At 42.0% G+C, this 19,369-nt stretch overlaps 1 protein-coding gene across 9 annotated transcripts in view; it reads right to left on the bottom strand.

Annotated features, from left to right (window-relative positions):
• TJP1 (tight junction protein 1) overlaps positions 1-19,017 on the bottom strand; it is a 195,261-nt gene extending 176,244 nt beyond the window's left edge. For 7 of the 9 annotated variants that reach the window (XM_074318113.1, XM_074318112.1, XM_074318110.1 and 4 more), the window contains exons 1-2: positions 18,760-19,016; positions 9,665-9,797 (exon numbers count right to left, since the gene is read on the bottom strand). In XM_074318113.1, coding sequence (XP_074174214.1) covers positions 9,665-9,797; positions 18,760-18,932 — 306 coding nt within the window. In that variant the 5' untranslated portion in view covers positions 18,933-19,016. Of the gene's footprint in view, positions 1-9,664; positions 9,798-18,759 lie in introns of all 9 variants that reach the window. The other 2 variants (XM_074318109.1, XM_074318107.1) reach the window with 1 other exon arrangement.
• Between the last annotated feature and the right edge of the window lie 352 nt (positions 19,018-19,369).

The following is a 19,369-nucleotide window of genomic DNA, read 5'->3' on the forward strand; positions in this document are numbered from 1 at the left end:
CAGGTACTCCACAACCAGTTACAGGCACTGGGTGACTTGGGCCTGCACCAGAACCCCTGGCAAGAGGCCCCAGAACCAACATACTTGGAGGTTGGCTTCAGGCCACAGCAGAGCTCCGCACAATTAGCCCCACAAGTGGCACATGCAAAGGGTGGTCTCAACAGGCACCGGAGCATGCCGGGGTGAATCAGTGGAGAAAGCCCCCCTCCCCTCTCCACCCCACACAGCAGCCCATAACCTGTGGACGTGGCCAATCATCTTACTCCACAGCCAATCAGCCTGAGGGCCAATCCCACTCATTCATGTGCCAACAGCAACCAAGCCTCAACTATAACAGAAGGGCACACACAACCCACAAAAGGGACACTCCTGGAGCACCTGGTGCAGGTGACCAGGGAGACTGTGCCACTGGGCCCCACAGGGCACCTATTACTTAAGGCCACCCGGCCAAGACTGGGAGACACAGAAGATCTATCTAATACATAGAAACAAACAGAGAGGCTGCCAAAATGAGGAAACAAAGAAATACGTCCCAAATGAAAGAACAGGAGAAAACTGCTGAAAAAGAACTAAGCAAAATGGAGGCAAGCAACCTATCAGAGACAGAGTTCAAAACACTGGTTATAAGGATGCTCAAGGAACTTAGTGAGAACTTCAACGAAGAGCTAGCAAGCATAAAAAGGACATAGAAACTATATAAAAAAAGAACCAGTCAGAAGTGAAGAATACAATAACTGAAATGAAGAATGCACTAGAAGCAATCACCAAGAGATGACATTAAGCAAAGGATGGAATCAGTGAGTTGGAAGACAAAGTAGCAGAAAACACCCAATCAGAACAACAAATAAAAAAAAGAATTAAAAAAAATAAGGATAGTTTAAAAGACCTCTGGGACAATATCAAATGTAACAACATTTGCATCATAGGAGTACCAGAAAGAGAAGAGAGAAAGAAAGGGATTGAGAACCTATTTAAGGAAATAATGACAGAAACCTTTCCTAACCTGGTAAAGGAAATAGACATACAAGTCCAGGAAGTGCAGAGAGTCCCAAACAAGCCCGAACAGGCCCACACCAAAATACATTATAAATAAAATGGCAAACGTTAAAAACAAAGGGAGAATCTTAAAAGCAGCAAAAGAAAGGCAACTAGTAACTTATAAGGGAGCTCACATAAGATTGTAAGCTGATTTCTTAACAGAAATTTTGCAAGCCAGAAGGGATTGGCACAAAATATTCCACATGATGAAAAGAAAGGACCTACAACCAAGATTACTCTACCCACCAAAAGTATCATTTAGAATCAAAGGGCAGATAAAGAGCTTCCCAGACAAGAAAAAACTAAAGGAGTTCATCACCACCAAATCAGTATTATAAGGAATGTTAGAAGAACGTCTTTAAAATGGGGGGTGGGGAGATCAAAATTACAAATGATAAAATGGCAATAGCTTCATGTCTATCAACAATTACTTCAATGTAAACGGATTAAATATTCCACTCAAAAGACACAGGAAGGCTGAATGGATAAAAAAACAAGACCCTTACATCTGCTACCTACAAGACACTCACTTCAGATTTAAAGACACACACAAACAGAAAGTAAAGATATGGAAAAAGATATTTCATGAAAATGGAAATGAAAAAAAAAAGTTGGGGGTAGCAATACTTACACCAGACAAAATAGACTTTAAAACAAAGGCTATAACAAGAGACAAAAAAGGACTCAATAACCCCACTTCTGGGAATTTATCTGAAGAAACACAAATGCTACTTCGAGGAGATATGTACATCCATCTGTCCATTGCAGCATTGTTTACAATGGTCAAGATGTGGAGGCAGCCTGGGTGTCCGTTGATGGAAGAATGGATATAGAGAAGGTGGTACATATATACGGTGGCATTTTGCTCAGCCAGGGAAGGGAATGGGTTCTTGCCATCTGCAGTGGCATGGATGGACCTGGAGGGTATTGTGCTGAGCAGAGTACGTCAGATAGAGAAAGACAGATGCAATGTGATTTCACTTATATGTGGAATCTAAAGAACAAAATAAACAAACAAATCAGGAAAAAAAAAAAAGATTAAAAAGAAAGGAAAAGATAAACTTGAGTTCCGGCTCCTCAAATGACCACTGACTGCTAGCCGGTCCAAGATACTTTTGGCCTCCCCCAGCTATTTAAGGCCACATGTATCGGTGGATCAGTCACTCCCTTCTGGAAACTGCCCTCCTCAGCTTCTCTGACTTCTGTCCATGAACTTCCCTGCTTCTCCACTTCTGATTGCCCTTGAACTGGCAGTGTTCTCTGGCTGTAGCATTAGCCCTCTTAGTTCACAAAGCCACACCAGCAGCAGAATCCTTTTTTTCAAAAGATATGGTGTGTGTCTCGCATTCACCCTCCAGCAGAACAGATAAAAACAGTTACTCAGCGGAAGGGGAAGAGGGAGGCTCAAGACCCACCCGACCCAGCAACAGTGTTTGAAGGAGTTACTGTCAGACCAGTTGGTCTCTAGTCTTATCCTGGAACATAGGAGTCTGTACAGACCCGTGTTAAAGAACTTGAACACAGGCTATGGTGGGCACCATGGCATGGTCTGGCATAGTTTATCTGTTTTGCAAATCAGGACACGTTTTGCAAGTTGTGGTTTCTGTTTCCATTTTCAGTGCCCCTTCACATTTATTTACTTAATCAAATCCCTTCATTCATTGAACAAATATTTATATTGAGCTCTACTAAGCCCTTAGCATTATGCTAGGTATTACGAAGCTATATCTAGTTTTATGACACATAATGTCTTTGACATTAGGGAGGCAACGTGTAGCCGTAAATTATAATAGAAGAGATCTTGTAAGGCCATACTGTAAAAACAAAAACTTCCTTGAGGGAAGAAAAACATGGGGAACAATTTGTTTTGGATAGACAAGTTTTTTAGAGTTAACTGAAAATAACACTTCAGGTACAAACAAAATCTTTTTGTATTTTAACCATCTGACTATATTTTTTTTTTCTAAAATGTATTGCACACTTTCCTGCCTTCTTGAACTGAACACAATTTAGTGACATATGATACAAATTTCAGTTGTGTAAATCTAAATTATGAAACATAAAATATAAAGTACCACTTCAGACACAAATCTGAAATTATGCAAATACCCCAAATTAAAAATAAGCATCAAGAATCACATGATTTCAAACTAGCAGGCTGAGTGAACTATAACTTATGAACTATAACCAAATCACTTTATCTAGAACACAGAGATAAGCCACCATACTTTGTGAGTCCTATGGAAAAATTAGTCTCCCCACTGTATGAATTTTGAATTATGTAGAGGCCTCAGAAACATACTACTTTCATAAAATGCCATGATACCAATTATAATTTAACCTACTATGGCATTCATTTTCTGGTTTGTATGGCAGTGAGTTGAAGACCTGCTGGGGTTTGCAGGTGGATTACCTACAAAGGTTCCTCCTTCTTCCTTGCCGGCAGAATCCCATTTGTATCCCAGGTAGCCTGGGAAGGGCATCTCCTCTGAAGTAAAAGGGCAAAGCTTCACTGGGAGGAAGTCTGAGCCTTTATTCTGCCCCCTTCTTCTTGCTGGAAATAAATGAGGGCAGACGCACAGCAGCCACCCAGAGACCACAGGAAGAAGAGCGTGAGGACAGAGGCCTAGAAAATGAGGGCAGCCTGGAAAGGTGGGAAAAGCTGGGTCTCTGAGGACATCACAGAGGAGCTGTGCCCACCCTGAACTGCTTAAGCCCAGACTCCTACAGGAGAAAAAATTCCTGGTGGTTTATTTTAAATGAATATAATCCAATCAACCAAAGACACTCCTAACTGATACTGGAGGACTATTTGCTCCCTCTCCAAACATATTTACCATGCCTTTTACATTCTGATAGCTGTTACTGGTGGATGTTAAGACATTTGCTTTGGTCAAAGAACCCAGCTAAGCATATCAATGCATGGCACTCACCAGGCTAGAACCTGGTCCAGGAAAAGGCCCAATGAGACATAAACGGAAAGCGGGGAGGAGGGCTTTAGTGAAGGGTTTCCATGCTTGTGAGAGACATAGAGACTTGCAATCTTCCTGGCTTCATTCATGTGGATGTGAGGCCCAGAACGGTTGCACCTGTCATTTTATAAGCCGACTTCTGAAGTCTATGCAGACAGGAGAGTAGACCCAAGATTCCCAGGAAAATGGGACTGGAGCCACTGGATTCAGTTAGTCCTGAAGATCACCTCACCTTTAGCCTTCTACGAATGTGATTTGATAAATGGCCTTAATGTTTAGGACACTTCGAGTTAGTGTTTTGTTACATGCCATCAGAAACATTCTAACTGCCTCAAAACACGAAAGACCTGGCCACCTTGAGACCAGCCAGTTGCTGGAATCATCTCCTCCACTTCCATCACCACCACCACCCCCATCACTGTCACCACTGCCACTACCTCCACCATCACCGCCACCAGCACCATCATCGTCACCACCTCCACTATCACCATTATCATCGTCACCACCTCCACCATCACCATCACCACCATCATTGTCTCCACCACCACCATCAGCAGCACCATCATTGTCACCACCTCCACTATCAGCAGCACCATCATCATTGTCACCACCTCCACCATCACCATCATCGTTGTCACCACCTCCATCATCACCATCACCACCACCATCATCGTCACCACCTCCACCAACACCACATTGACCTTGACTTGTCAAAAAATGTTTTCATCACTTCCTAGTGCTCAGGCACATTCCTCATAACAGAAGTAAACAGAGTGAGTTGGAACTTCACCTGACTACATGCCAAATGAGTTACATTACAGCACATGTCCTCTTGCTCCTCAACCCCCACTATTTTAACATTTCGTGGTTCCTTAGCTTTTCTCTACTCGGCTGCAATAGTCACTGAAGCAATCGGTGAACCAACAATCAAACAACAAATGTTGAATGAGCATAAAATTAGTCCTCCTTAGTGTTTTGGGGAATACAAAAGACATATTCCGTGCCTCTGAGACGCCGATGTACATGATACCATCAGGACACAAAACATGCACTAAGAGTTGAGTGCACAGTGAGGAGCTCAGCTGGTGGCACTAGGGACAGCACCTACAATGACACAGAGATATGTTAAAGTGAACAGAAAGAGGCCCAGATCACTGGAGCCCAGGGTGAAAAGAGCAGCTGTGCACCCCGAGCAAAAGGGAGCCCACAATGCTCACCGCTGTTTCTTCCAGGATCTCGTATGGGTGAGGCGGGTGGTGGAGATCAGAGTGGGAGAGAGACGTGGGAGAAGTGGCCAGCCCCTCCCACTGAACTGGGAAGCAGGCTAAGTTGGTATTCAATGCCCTTTCCCAGGTTGTCCCTCCACCGTGTTCTCATCTCTTAGTGCCCAGCTCCTGCTTCGCTGGTCAGGGACCCAAGTCATGTCAAGAAGAAAGCAGATGGAGTTTATAGTCAAAGTCAAAGGGATATTTAGTTTTGAAACAGGCCTCTGGGGTCTCTCAGCCTCTCACTGATCTCATACTTGGAGATTTTGAGGGTGCAGGGAGGAGAAGAAAATTTCCATCACTGATATCTCCACAGAGTTACACATATTTTCGATGAGCCTACACGGGGACTCCTCTTTACCAGGAAAAAGAATTTCTTTTCAAACATGAAAAATTGCTGTTCATTAAAAAAAACACAGAACTATTATTCAGGCAGCAGTGAAATGTGACTTATTAGTCCCAAAATGGATGCAAATGTAACAATATCTTATTATCACAAATTTTCCCTCTCATGATAAAAACTCCTCTAAAGGTTTTGAAACATGTATCATTTTTGCCCAGTGGTTCTCAATGTGACAGAATCCTCCTTTCATCCAAGGCTAAGGGAACAGTCATAAGTTATTAATTGGTTCACTGTTTCTACTTATTGTACCTGAAACTTTTTGTAGTATTTTTCGGTTCGCAGAAAAAGAGAAAACTAGCAATCTAGGTTAATACCCACAAAGAAGGAAATAAATGACTTAAGTTTATGTTCAGAATGAACGAATCTCACCAACTGCCTCTCTTCTCCCATTTTAGGGGGGAGGTATAATCAAGAGACGCTGTAAAATTTCAAGTAATCTGTTGAATTTTTAATTCTTTGATGATACACTTAGGAACTGAGAGAGAAGGGACAGAAGGGAAAATGCAACCCAATTGTTCCAAAGGGGCTAAGAGCCTAGAGTGAAAAGGGATAGCTAAGTAAACATCATCAACTAACTCTAAAGATAAAAGGTTGCTTTTCTCCTTGATAATATTTACATGTAAATATATATATATATATATATATATAATTGATAACAATATTTATTATCAACATATCACTTCATCACCCCAAGGAAAAAACAGAACTTGTCACATGGTTTATATAGCATTTTACCCACTGAAGTGTGAAGAAAGGCTCAGGTTTTCTTGGCAAAACAAACCTTTGTAACACTTGACCATTCCAGGCTGTGCCTAAGAAAATTTGACCAAATATCACTGAGACACTATCCCAAGGACCTAGGGAGATTGGATGGATTCCTGTTCCCTTCAGTCAACTAAGATGTCGATTACGCTGCAGGGTTCCAGAATGGACCAGGAAGCCCGTCCCATTGGAACACACAGAGACACTGAAACAATCACCTCTCCCCAGGAGTGCAAGGGCAGCAATCTGATGCCAGGAACCCAAGCCAACAGTCTCAGCCAGAAATGGGGAACTTATTAAAACCCCCAGGAAGAGCAAGGGGACCTCTTCTTCCTCTTGCGGTGCTCTTCCAAAAGCAATAAATAATTGTATTGTTTTTCTTAGGCAAAGCTAAAAGTAAAATGGAAAAAAAAATCAATGTTATTCTGTTGGTCATGAATATGTGATATGTGCCGGTGACAGCAGATTATGAACTAAGTTTAAGTATTTCTATTTTAAGGTTTTCTATTTACTTTGCAAGTCAGGGGAAGCCACACATTTAATAAAAATTTGTACAAATTTTAAAATAGTATACAATGTGACAAAATGTTCAGTCTTTTTGAATGAGACCATTTATGAAGAGATACCTGTGGTAGCTATGCTGTTTCCTAAAGGGAAGAAGGATCGTGTCTTCCTATAAAATTGGAAGTCATTATAGACTCTAATCTATGTTTTTTAAAAAAAGACAGAATTTTGAAAGTGGAGGGAAAATAATTTTTTTAGCCCTATGCTAAAAATACTATATGCCCCTATGTACTTTGGATATTACAGAATTAATTGTCATAGCTTATGGTAGAAAGTGAGAGTAGCAAGCTGGTAAACTTTTAATTTTTTTCTTGTTTGGAAAATTTGTTTATTGCTTTTCTACAAATGCAACATGCTCATTGTAAAAAATTTTTAACAATCTAAAAATGTCCAGAGTAAAATAAATATAAAAGGCTGCCCACCAGCCATGACTGAGAGAACACCTGAGAATGAAAATGAACTCAAATTGCAAAAAACCCAAATTGACTGCAGTACTTCCATTTCACGAGTACATTCCTATTGCTGACAGATAAATGAAATGTCACCACACCAAAGTCCGTGGCCTTTTAATGCACTGTTTAGAAAGAAGAGCAACCAAATCACAACACAGTCCATGGAGTTGAGTAAACAGTGACACCAGTGCACATGGGCCTCCCTGGAACTGACCTTCCGTAACCTCAACCGTACCTCTCTGTCAACTTCAATGTCAAAATGCCTTCCCTCCAGGGGCGGCGTTTTGGCTCAGTGGTTAGAGCGCAGTGCTCGTAAACACCAAGGTCGCGGGTTCGATTCCGACATGGGCCAGTGAGCTGCGCCCTCCACAACTAGTTTGAAAAACAACCACTTGCCTTAGAGCTGATGGGTCCTGGTAAAACACACTGTTCCCCAATAAAATTAAAAAAAAAAAAAAAAGCCTTCCCTCCAGAGGCTAAGACACTGAACTTTTCAGAAAATGTCAAACAGGAAAGATCATCAAAAAGAAAGAAATTAATTCTGCGGACGGCACCTGAGTAGTGTTATTTTTATTTTTTCCTTCTTGGGCTGTGTACTAACTTCAACCAGATCAACTCTTTCATGAAACCAGACAGGGAATACACTCTCAATTTTCAAAAATTCATCATGGTAAAAAGATACCTCTATTCACCAAATTTACCTCACAGTTAAGGTAATCTATTTTTGGGAAACCAAAGGCAACTTTACATGAAGCAAAGCTTTTTTCCTGTCCTATTTAAATAAATTTTAACTTCTTTCCCAACCGCAATGATTGTTTGCGCAAGTAAATATATTTTATGACATGCCAAATTAATTAGTTATCTGATTATGCTTCAGTAATGACAATGTCTTAACATCATATAAAAGAACCTACGAAATTTTCCATTTCCATTTTTATATCCCAACAAATAATTCAAATTTGTTTCTCAATTAATTCAATGTTTCACTTTTGAAAAGCAATTCACTTTATTTTAAATCCTACTTACTTACATTTTCTTCAGTCACTTTAATTGTTAGGTCTACTTGGCAAGAATTGACTGCTTTTTACCTTTCTTTTTCAGGAAGCTTAAATGTTTTCCGATAGGCCACATTTCGCCCTCTTATGTCTTGTGCATAAAATGTGGTTAAGCACGCTTTTAAGTAAAATAGAGTAAACTATTTTAGTAAAAATAATTACTAAAATTAAAAAAAATTAAAAAGTAAAAAAACAGAGTGTCCACATTTACTCAACTTTTGTTCTCATCAATTATAGGTAAAAGATGCAGAAGTCATAGTCTCAGAAAGGAAAAGCTTTAGTTTCATACTTTGTCGTCACCTTTTGAAATAATAATGGTCAACCGTACTTTCATAATTCAGATTTTGTCAGAGCTCAAAGGGGAGAAATAAATACATCTGGTCGACTAAGCATCCTAAATGTCCGTTCATTTGCCACTGAACCCTACAACACATAAATGTGAATAAAACCTTCTTATGGCAAAGAAAATTCTAGTGTTTTCTTTATGGCGTTGCATTATCTCTTATGTACAATTAACAGGAAAGGATGGGGGGCCGGAAAGTGCCAGTGTCCCTCCAAAAACATGCATGAATTTATCTCATATGCGTATGAAAACCTGTCACTAAGCCAGGAAAAAAATAAGACCGCCGATGTTAATCAGTTAGAATGGAAAGGAAGCATCATTAACTGAATTGGGATCTGTCCTTATAATAGTAGAGAAACTCTATTTTCTGGCATTACCAGGAAATTGGGTATTTGAGGCCTATCAAATACATAGGTCTTTACTTACATTTACAAGTGAATTTCTAATTTTCTGACAAATTTATGTTATATATTACATTATACACATTATATTATGTATTATGCATTATATCATATTACAAGATATTATATTATACATTTACTCCACTGAACTTAATTCAAGTTTTGTCGAAGAGATCAGGAAACATTTCTTTATCTTGGTCTTTCAAACAGAAATCATTACAAATATTATATTATTAATCTATCATATGGATATCAGTGAAGCAAGTATGCTGGGTGATAACCTGTTGGACAAAGCAGTTTTTACTAAAAAATGCTTACCACCAAATAAGCCTGTTGCATTTTTATGAAAATAAAAAAATAAAAACTTTAATTTTTGAAAAATGAGAAAAATATTGAATGGTCTACTCACAGTGAGTTCACAAAAATCGATGCTATCGAGGCTTTTGCTTCTATGTAACCTCCCTTTAATTCGTCTTAGAGAAGGCTTTCCTTGGCTGACACTAGAAGAAGCACCATTAGGATTTTCAGAGGATGGCGTTACCCTGCAAGAAGGGGAAAATTTTTTTAAAACACAGGTTTACAGGTGAACACATTTCTCAAGTACACGGTAAGCATTTACTTGAGGATAGCAATGTAACTGGGTATAGGTCCATCCATATAGTTAGAATATTTGAAGAATATAGAAAGATACAAAAGTGAAAAGTAACAGCCTCCTTCTTCCCTTCCCCCCAAATCCTTCTTCCTAGACAATCACTAACAGTGCTTTGTGTAACCTCCCAAATGCTCATGCTTATATCTATGTGTTTACCTCCTTTTGAAATTTTTCAGTAAAGTGACCAAATAGTTCATTTTGTTCTGCACGTTATTTTTTTTTTTCACTTCATAACATAGCCTGAAGCTCTCCCTGTAACAACCCATACAGATCTCTTTCATTCTTTGTAAAGGCTAAACAGTATTCCATAGCATAGGCGTACCACAATTGCTTCAACCGTCCCCTACCGATGGGCATTATTTTACTTTTCAAATGTTGGCTATCAAAGCAATGAACACCTATGACAACCTCGTGGGGTACAAACACAGTATTTACTCAGGACACGTTCCTAGAAGGAAAATGCAGACTCAGAGGCATCACTAAATACTGCCTTTCAAAACGGTTTTACCATTTTAAACCTCCATCAACGGTATATAAGAATATCCATTTTGGAGAATACTTAAATACAAGGCCAATTTTATCTTTTTACTACTTTGTAACTCAGCTTCTCTGCGTCCTTCATTATATTTGTCTTGCTGAGTTGCTGATCTCTGTAAAAAAGAGTATCATAGAATTTCACAGCGTGAACATGAGTTTGTCAGTCAATCTTTGTACATCCCTAGTTTTTCCTTTATACATTTCAAATGTTTTATTCGATGCCTTAATGTTAATAACTCATCTTTTTAGGGATTTAACCCTGTATTATATGGGAAGTCTCTGTGCCAATTAAAAGATTTTACCTGAAATGCTATTTTGTCTGATAATTTCCCCCATCTATATTTTTATACTAATCTTTTCCTGGCTTATCTTTTTCTGAGCTTATATTTTCATCCTTTCCAAGTATCTGTCTGTCTCCCTGTCTTCTTTTAGTTGTATCTTTAACTCTTGGTAAATAGCATGTAGCTCGATTGTTTTTCTTTTTAACCCAATCTGAGAAGTGGTATCTTTTGAGAGGAACGTAATCCATTCAAATGCATTGTATTTACTGATGAAATATTTAGAATTATTCCTGCCATCTTGTATTATGATCTGTGTTTTTAAAATTTAAATACTTTCTTTTCCTGCCTTTTTAGTATGATTAAGTTTTCTTTGTTCCCACCCACCCTTGAATTTTCCTCCTTTCCAAATAGTAGTTTGAAAATTATACATCTTATTAGGGCAACTCGAACTTTACACACACACACATACACACACACATATACACACACACATACACACACAATTTCTATGTATATATTTAAACTCATATTTCTCAGTGAATATCTAGGGTTCATTGGTTTATCTCCTCTTACACAAGAAATAACATTAACACATCTTCACTTTCTTTCCTTCCTGGCACCACCACATCCCTACCAAAAGTCCAACCTGCCTCTTGGAAATCGTTTTAAGGTCTCCTAACTTTTCTTTCGTATTTTTGATTTCTTTATTCTTTTGTGATTCTTTTCCTTACTCCTCCAGATTACTAATTTGCTTTCCAATTTGTCAATTCAGCCATTCTCTTTTATTTCAGTGAGCAGATTTTAATTTTTTTTAAAAGTTTATTGGGGTGACAATTGTTAGTATTAAATTTTTAACGTGTCTAGCATGTTTCTTTTTAATTAAGATTCTCTTGCATCTTTCTGGAAGTAGCCATGCTAATCCAACATTTTCCTATTTTCTCAGGGGTCTGTTCTGCTGTTTGTGGACTATGGTAATTCTCTTAATACTGGCTTTCTCAACTGTTGGGTGAGGTTTCGTGTCTACATATGTTTGTGTTAGAGAACATCTGTTCCCCCACTGTAGTGCTGTCGCCCGCCTTGGGCAACTCGGGCAGAGAAATGGGACATGCTGCTGGGAGGCTGGTGAGGTCACTTCTCTTCTGGGTCAGAGGACGCATAGGGATCTCCGGTACAGCCTCAGGCCTCACATTCACTGCTTTACTAAGTGACAAAGCAACACTGCTGTCCATTACTTGTCACAAATTATTGAGGATGAGGGGATCAACCAACCTAGTAGAGCAAATCTGCTTAATTCTCCCAAGGGGCCTCTGCTTCTCCCAGCTTGAGGCTACTTCAAGCTACCCACCCCTACCTTTGCAGAATCTCCTCCCGCACATTTTCTGGACAATGGTCCCTGCAAGGTTTTTCTCTTAGAGCTTATCTTATCACTAACCAACTTTCAAGAGATTCCTCAAAAATGCTGGTCCACCGGCAGCATTCTGCACTATTTATTCAGATGGTTAGTATTTTTGTTGTAGCTTTTTAAATTTCTACTTTTGCTATTTCATTGAGTTTCCAGTGAGTCCACCTTTCAAGGTACCTCCCAGAGTAAAATTTTGATGATGTCACCTTCATTATTCTCAACACAAAAAGCTGCACCTTGTACCATTTCGTTCTCTTCTCTGCAGGTTAAAGCTTCCATTAAAATAATGAAGAACTTCATTCAAGAGAACAGGGCCGGTGGAAAAGAAAAACAGAATTGTAAAACAATATATAAGACCAATATTTTCTTTATTTCCTGTTTCACTTTATTTTGATAGCACTGGTTATGTGGCATGATTGTGTTAGAAGAAATTATTTTTCATATTAAAAGTAATACAAATGTAATAGAAACTTTTTTTGTCCAAACTTTCATAAGTTTTTCTCTCATCTGACTTAGAAAGGAATCTCTCTTTTCCTTTTTTTCCAAACCAAACAGCCTAAAACCTAAAGTTTGCAATAAGAATTTATATTCACCAAATTTTATAAATGACTAACCCAAAAAATATATCAGATTTGACTCAGTGACAAAGTAAAACAGAAAAAAAAATCCTACATACAATTAGAAGAATGGAACTCAGGATCACAGCAGAAATCTGTGATAATCCGTAAAGCAGAACTGGTAAATAGCAGGTGAATATCAGGTCTGCACCCACTCTACGCACAGACTCAGCAGGGAGATGGTTGGTACTTCCTGTTAAGACTTCACCCAGACTCCCGCGGAGTAATTTCAGGAACTTTAAAGCTCTGACCAGGTCCTTGTGATGCTGAGAAGCCAACTGTTATAAACCATATGGCTCAGTGATGACCCCCCCTTTCTTTGGTGGGAGATAAAGAAAAGGAATAAACACAAGCTCAGATAATAACCTGGAATATTACTTAGTGTGTAAGTAGAAAGGTGCCTGAGATGTAGGGCAATTTAAGATGTCACTTCTCTTATTTTAGTATTGTTTTTGAGAATTAATATTTGTTTTAGGGTTGGGATGGATATGTGTTTAAACAGTTTTCTGCCGGATACTCGCAAGAATACAGAGGTATAGCTACAACTCAGGTGAGAAGAAGCTGTACCGGGCACAAAAAGCCCAACGGCAGCTCTTCCCAACGTGGAGTATAAGGAGTGTTTTTAACCCCAAGGCACCTGTCTTTCCCAACCTCATGGTGTGGGAACTGAATAACTCAGACCTTGGGAGCTATTCCCCAAATCATTAGGAAAATGGCCCTTGATGACAGGGAAATAAAGTTGTGAACACAGACATAAGCACTTTGGATATTTTCTGTTGAACTCTGGGGACAACAGTATTTAGCTTACAATGAAGTTTTTATTTTTCCTAATTCTTAAGTCCATTTAATCATCCCTAGGGGGCAGTGGGAGAGAAAATTTCTGGCCTGCCTCCATTCATTTCATAACTTCTCGAATGGGGCCATGTTTTTACTTGTGGGCGTGGCTGAAAGGCAGAAATCCAGGCCCATCCTCTTGTTTTGTTTTAAACTAGGAGCTTTGACTCATGACCATTTTTGACCAGGGCAAATACCTCCCAAGCTCACCTCCCTCACCCATTGCTAATTTTGAGTGGAAAAAATCTCAAGCATAACAAAGAATTGGGCAAAAATCATCAAGATGGTAAAAATCAGGCAGTTACACAAGAACAAAACTATCAACAGAAGACCTAACAATCATTCTACAAGGTACTAACCTTAAAATATCAGCAACTGACAGCCACAACCAACTCAAGATAACACTACCGTGTTTCCCTGAAAATAAGACCTAGCCGGACCATCAGCTCTAACGCGTCTTTTGGAGCAGAAATTAATATAAAACCCGGTCTTATTTTACTATAAGACAGGATCTTATATAAGACCGGGTATAATATAATGTAATATACCAGGTCTTATATTAATCTTTGCTCCAAAAGACACATTAGAGCTGATGGTCCGGCTGGGTCTTATTTTCGGGGAAACACGGTACTAAAATCAGCAGCGCAGCAAACTTTAGAATGACACCGAATCTTCCTGAAGGGTATTTCAGTAAAAGCTTGTAAAATGCTAACTTTTGTTTATAAGTATAAGGTTTCAGAATTTTTTAAAAAATAACTTTTATTTAAGCTATTAGAGATCTGCGCCCCATCCACTCTCCTCTTCTCCCCCATAAATAGAGTTTTGCTGGCACATGACCTCCCCCTTGGATGGGTTTCTCGGCTTCTAGGATGGTTAGACATAGTCAAGGAGCTGTAAGTGACAAGGATATGTGCCACTTCTAGGTCCTAACCTTACGACAAGACAATGGGCTCCTTCCTTCTCTTTTCTGTCTCTCAGGGTAGTGACCCAGCTCCTTCCACCCAGATGAAGATGACACCTAAGGGGACAGTGCTACAACAGGATGGAAAGGACCTGAGGCCACAAATGATTTTTGAGGCACAGGGTCTCCCCACATTGTAAACTTCCAACCTACAGAGTAATGGGAGACAGGGATGAACTTCCATGTGACTTAAGTCACGACACGTTAGCACCTCCATGTTTTCAGATTCGGTTTGACCTGGCTCACCATCCCTCCCCTCTATTGTCTGAATGCTTGCCACCATACCAACAGGACCTAGGCAGACATCTTAATAGCTCACTTAACAGGGCAATATTAAATGGCCTTTAGTTGTACTGATAATAACGTGTGTGACTGCCTATAATTTGCTCGTGAAAGAAACCAAGAACGGACTTGGGATAGTAGAGCCATTTCTGTCCCACCAGGAGGACCTCTGTGACCCAGGAGTGGCCATAGACCACTTGTTTTGTACCTGTTTTCAGTTCTCCCTTCCTAGACTGTTGTGTCCCTGCTCGAATGTGTTTTTAATCCAATGACTGGCATAAAACTCGATATGTGAGTCTGGGCAAGTCAGACCTCATTTGTAAAACCTCGCAGGGGTGCTGTAGTTTACACAGGGATGCTTGGAAAACGCTTACACAGGGCAGGTATCAACTCAAAGAGCGGCGGCTCTTCCTATTTTCAGAATCTGATTATTGGATGACTACTTGAATGGATGAGTTGATACTGCACGGCTTTCAATTGTTACTGAATCAAATAACCAGGAGAGCTATAGTCAGAAGAAAATGAAATGGCACCCCTTTGCCTCCCAAAGATGGGTATAAACGCTCCTAAAAGCATTCATTGCAACGATCAATAGTCCTGACAATAATAAAATTATGATGAAAATACTTTCACACTTCACAGCAAATGGACAGAAGGGACCACTACTCGGGCTTAGCACCTGTAGTGGGTGGACGGGTGCCCTTCCTCCCCACACTTCCTAACCCCAGGAACGGGTGAATGTGACCCTATTTTTAAAAAGGGTCTTTGCAGATGTGATTAAGTTAGAGCATCCTGGTGGCCCTAACTCCAATGACAAGTGTCCTTATAAGAAACAGAATAGAAGACAGAGACACGGATACAATGTGAAGACGCAGAGCCTGGCATGATGCAGCCACAAGGAGCATGAGAAGCTGGAGGAGGGAAGATTCTCCTTAGAACCTTCGAGGGAGCATGGTCTGCTGACACCTTCATTTCAGACTTCCGGCCGCCAAAACTGTGACAATAGTTTCTGCCATGTAAAGCCACCAAGTCACGCTAACATGTTTTGTCAGCTCTAGGGACTACATGCCCTACTGCTTCATTCCACCTTGGGCAAATACAGGAGGCCCCGAAGGAAGGCAGCAGGCAGAGGTCACAGGCTTAGTCCCAGGCTCTTAACCAGCAATGATTCAGAACCTGACACTGCAAATGCTCCCACATTCAAAATTTCTTGGAGAAGACACAAGAGGCTTCCTCCAGGCCCCACAGATGTGGGTCTGGCGGGGGTGAGGGGATGGGGGTCTGCTTCAGTTTCCACCAAAACTGGTCTGCAAACAGAATACTCCTTAAAGGATTTGTGGAGCCGTTCAGAAAGACAGAAAGATTTCGCAAAAGGGAAGCTGATGAGGAGAACTGGCCAAACTAGACAGAAGTGTGGGGCCAAAGCATTGGTTCATTCAACCCCACCTGTACTCACTGGCATAAGATTTGCAAGCGTGCAGTATTTACACACAGACTGTGATCCTGTAGAGAAAGAAACATAAACAGAGAGCGTACACATTTTCATCACCATTATCATAACCATCTTCATATACGCCACGGCCAATTATCATCAGACGCCCTCACATCTTGTAAATGGACATAAGCTGGTGCGTTCCAAGGTGTGACAGGCATTGCCTGGTTCCCATCCGTCACCCTGGAGTCAGAACCCTTATCCTTCTATCTTCTCGCCATTCAACAGTGCCTTCCATCCCAAATGCCCCCACGTGCAGTTGGCTACGACACTGGCAAAATAAAATGTTATCCAGAAAAACAATTCCAGAGGACGTAAGACATAAACCATCCCACTCCATGTCGAGGCAGCATGGTACTTTCCAGCTAAAAACAGAGGACTGGACATCTCTGTTTAAAAGTCCCGCCCACATCAGAGTTTTTGTAGAGGACGCGCTTCCCTTTGCCACTGTGGAAACCAGATTCACATCTGCAAACGGAATGGATATTCTGAAATGCTCCTTTAAGATGGTGGGAAAGATCAACCAACTGCCCAGGCCCTTCCCAGGCTGGTCTCTTCTTAGGAAGATGAATTTTTAACCCTGGCCCCAGTTCACCGTCTGCCTCAGATGTGAATCTCTAGAGTGCAAAAGTTACCTGGATTGTATTTCCTGGTGTTCTCTCTTCACAAACTCTGTATTGGGGAATGTCTTTTGAGAAGCAGCATGCCGATGATGAAAAAGATTTAAACCTAGTAACTGACGGACTTTGTGATAAATTGCTGCATATAATTGAAGGCTCCTCAAAAGTAAGTCCCACATCTTAGTTTGTAAACTTAACATCAAGAAAAGGGATTTCCTTAACTTTCTTTCCCAGTTAGGTTTCATTAAGAATTCATTTATTCAACATAGCTGCTGAGAACTATTGTGTAGCAGGTAGTGCAGGGGACTGAGTAATGAATTAAATACACAAAAGCCCTGCCCCCATACAACTTACATTCTAGTGGGGGGAGAGGTTAAGTCCGATATGTAGTATTAGATATTGATAAGTGCTCTGGAGAAAAGCAGGCTGGGGGTACTACTGTTAGTGCTGACTTTTTTTCCCCCTATCCACCATCAATCTGAAAAGTCATCTTCAAATGTCACTACTTCTAGCTTCACAATAATGACATAGTCTTCATGTATTTGCTAACATCTCCTTCCATGGACATTTCTTAATTCAGTTACTGCTAACTTTTACCAGTCTAGCCTTCAAGGCGGTCACTTGCTGTCCATCAAATTAAACTACCTTTTGCAGAATAAATGTCTTTGTTTAAACAAATGGGGAGGCAGGGAGGAGGCCGCGGATATTCACTAAGCACCCATTACTCAGCCAGGCACGGGGGCAGGCACTTTGTATCCACTCTCTCCGTTCATCTGTGTCCCCAGGAGGCAGATAAATAACACTGTGCTCATTTTACAGAGGAAGAAACAGATACTCCAGTTCACTTGCTTAAGGTCACACAGTAAGTGCCAAGTTGAAATTGGAACTTCGCAGCCCATATTCTTTTGGTCTTACCTCCAAAATGCTCCACTGTTGGGATTCTTTTTTCCTTTAACTCCTCTTCTTGACTGCTCAATCTCGATATTCCTTGGATAATTCTTTCATTCTTGTCTTATACAGCAGAAATTACTTTTCTCAAATGCCTAAAAGCTGCCTCACTGCCTTTTCTCTATCACCTTAAAATTAAATTAGACTACGGGTTCAACTGAATTGAATGAAACCACTACGAACTACATTGGCCCTCAATTGTAAAATGGAAATGACCGCTGAATAGCAAGATTCCTGGCCTCCTTTTCCCACGGTCACCATGCCTTTACTTGACTATTTCTTTTGTGATAGAACCTCACACCTAAGTCTCCAGTCGAGGGAAGCCTAGGAAGCCACTGGGATTCCATATGACACACTTAAATGCTAATAATATGCAATACAACCGGACAGAAAATCAACTGTGTGAACTAGCTCTGGGTAAGTCCTGGACGTTTTTCTTTAAGTGCATCCTTTCCCCGTTCCCCCAGTAACAGTTTCCAGGGCGGGGGACCCGGAGCCCATGCAGGTGAAATACAGTCCCGATGCCATTGTAACCTCGCAACGCGCCCCTCGCCGTGGGCGCGGCCCGTCCTTCACTGTGTACCCGCGGCAGGAGGGGCCTGGGGAACAACGGGAGACGCGCACGGTGCTCAGAAATGGCTCGCCGTCCCCGAGAGAGCCCGGGGCGGGCGCCCGGCTCCCCGCGCTCCCGGCGGCCCCTCCCTCCCTCCATCCCTCCAGGGAGCGCGCAGCTCGCTCGCTCTACGTGTCCCCGGGCACAGCCGAGGGTCGCGGCGACGCTCGGCCCGGGGCCCCGACATGGCTGCTGCGCCCCGCGATCTCCGCGCCCGGCGCCCCCGCCCGGCCCCCCGGCGCGCCCGCGCCCGCCGCTCCCTCACCACAGCTTCCGCTTGAGCGGCAGGAGGCTGCCGCGGTTGGAGGGGGTGACGCCGATGGCCATCTGCAGCACCGTCAGGTATTTCTGGTACTTCATCTTGTCCCCGCTCCGCTCGCGGGCAGGGCCCCGCCGCCGCCGCCGCCGCCGCAGGCACAGCCTCTCCAAGCGCCGCATAGATCAGCTCTGGGCCATGCGCTCCCGCCGCCGCCGTGCGTGGCCCGGGCTCCCGCTCCCGCCGCCGCCGTCGTGCGTGCCGGCCGCTCCCGCCGCCGCCGCCGCCGCCGTGCGTGGCCCGCCGCTCCCGCCGCCCGCACCGCCCCCTCCATCCCCGCCAGCCGCGGCCCCCGCGGGGCGCACCCGGCTCGCGGCGCAGCCGCCCGACTTTCCGGGCGCCCAATCCCGCGCCGGGCAGGCCGGGCCGCTCCGCCCACCCACCCACTCGCGCCGGCCCGGCTCCGCCGGCCTCAGTTTCCTTCCCGGTGACGGGATCCGCTTATACCAGGATTCCAACCACAGGTTTCCAGAGCAGAAAAAAATAATTTTTTACATTTATAATTACCACTGAATGGTTCCTAACCATCATTTGTTTTCTAGCCTAATGTGTTTGGAGA

This window comes from Rhinolophus sinicus, linkage group LG13 (genome assembly GCF_036562045.2).
Source record: "Rhinolophus sinicus isolate RSC01 linkage group LG13, ASM3656204v1, whole genome shotgun sequence".
Taxonomy (NCBI): domain Eukaryota; kingdom Metazoa; phylum Chordata; class Mammalia; order Chiroptera; family Rhinolophidae; genus Rhinolophus; species Rhinolophus sinicus.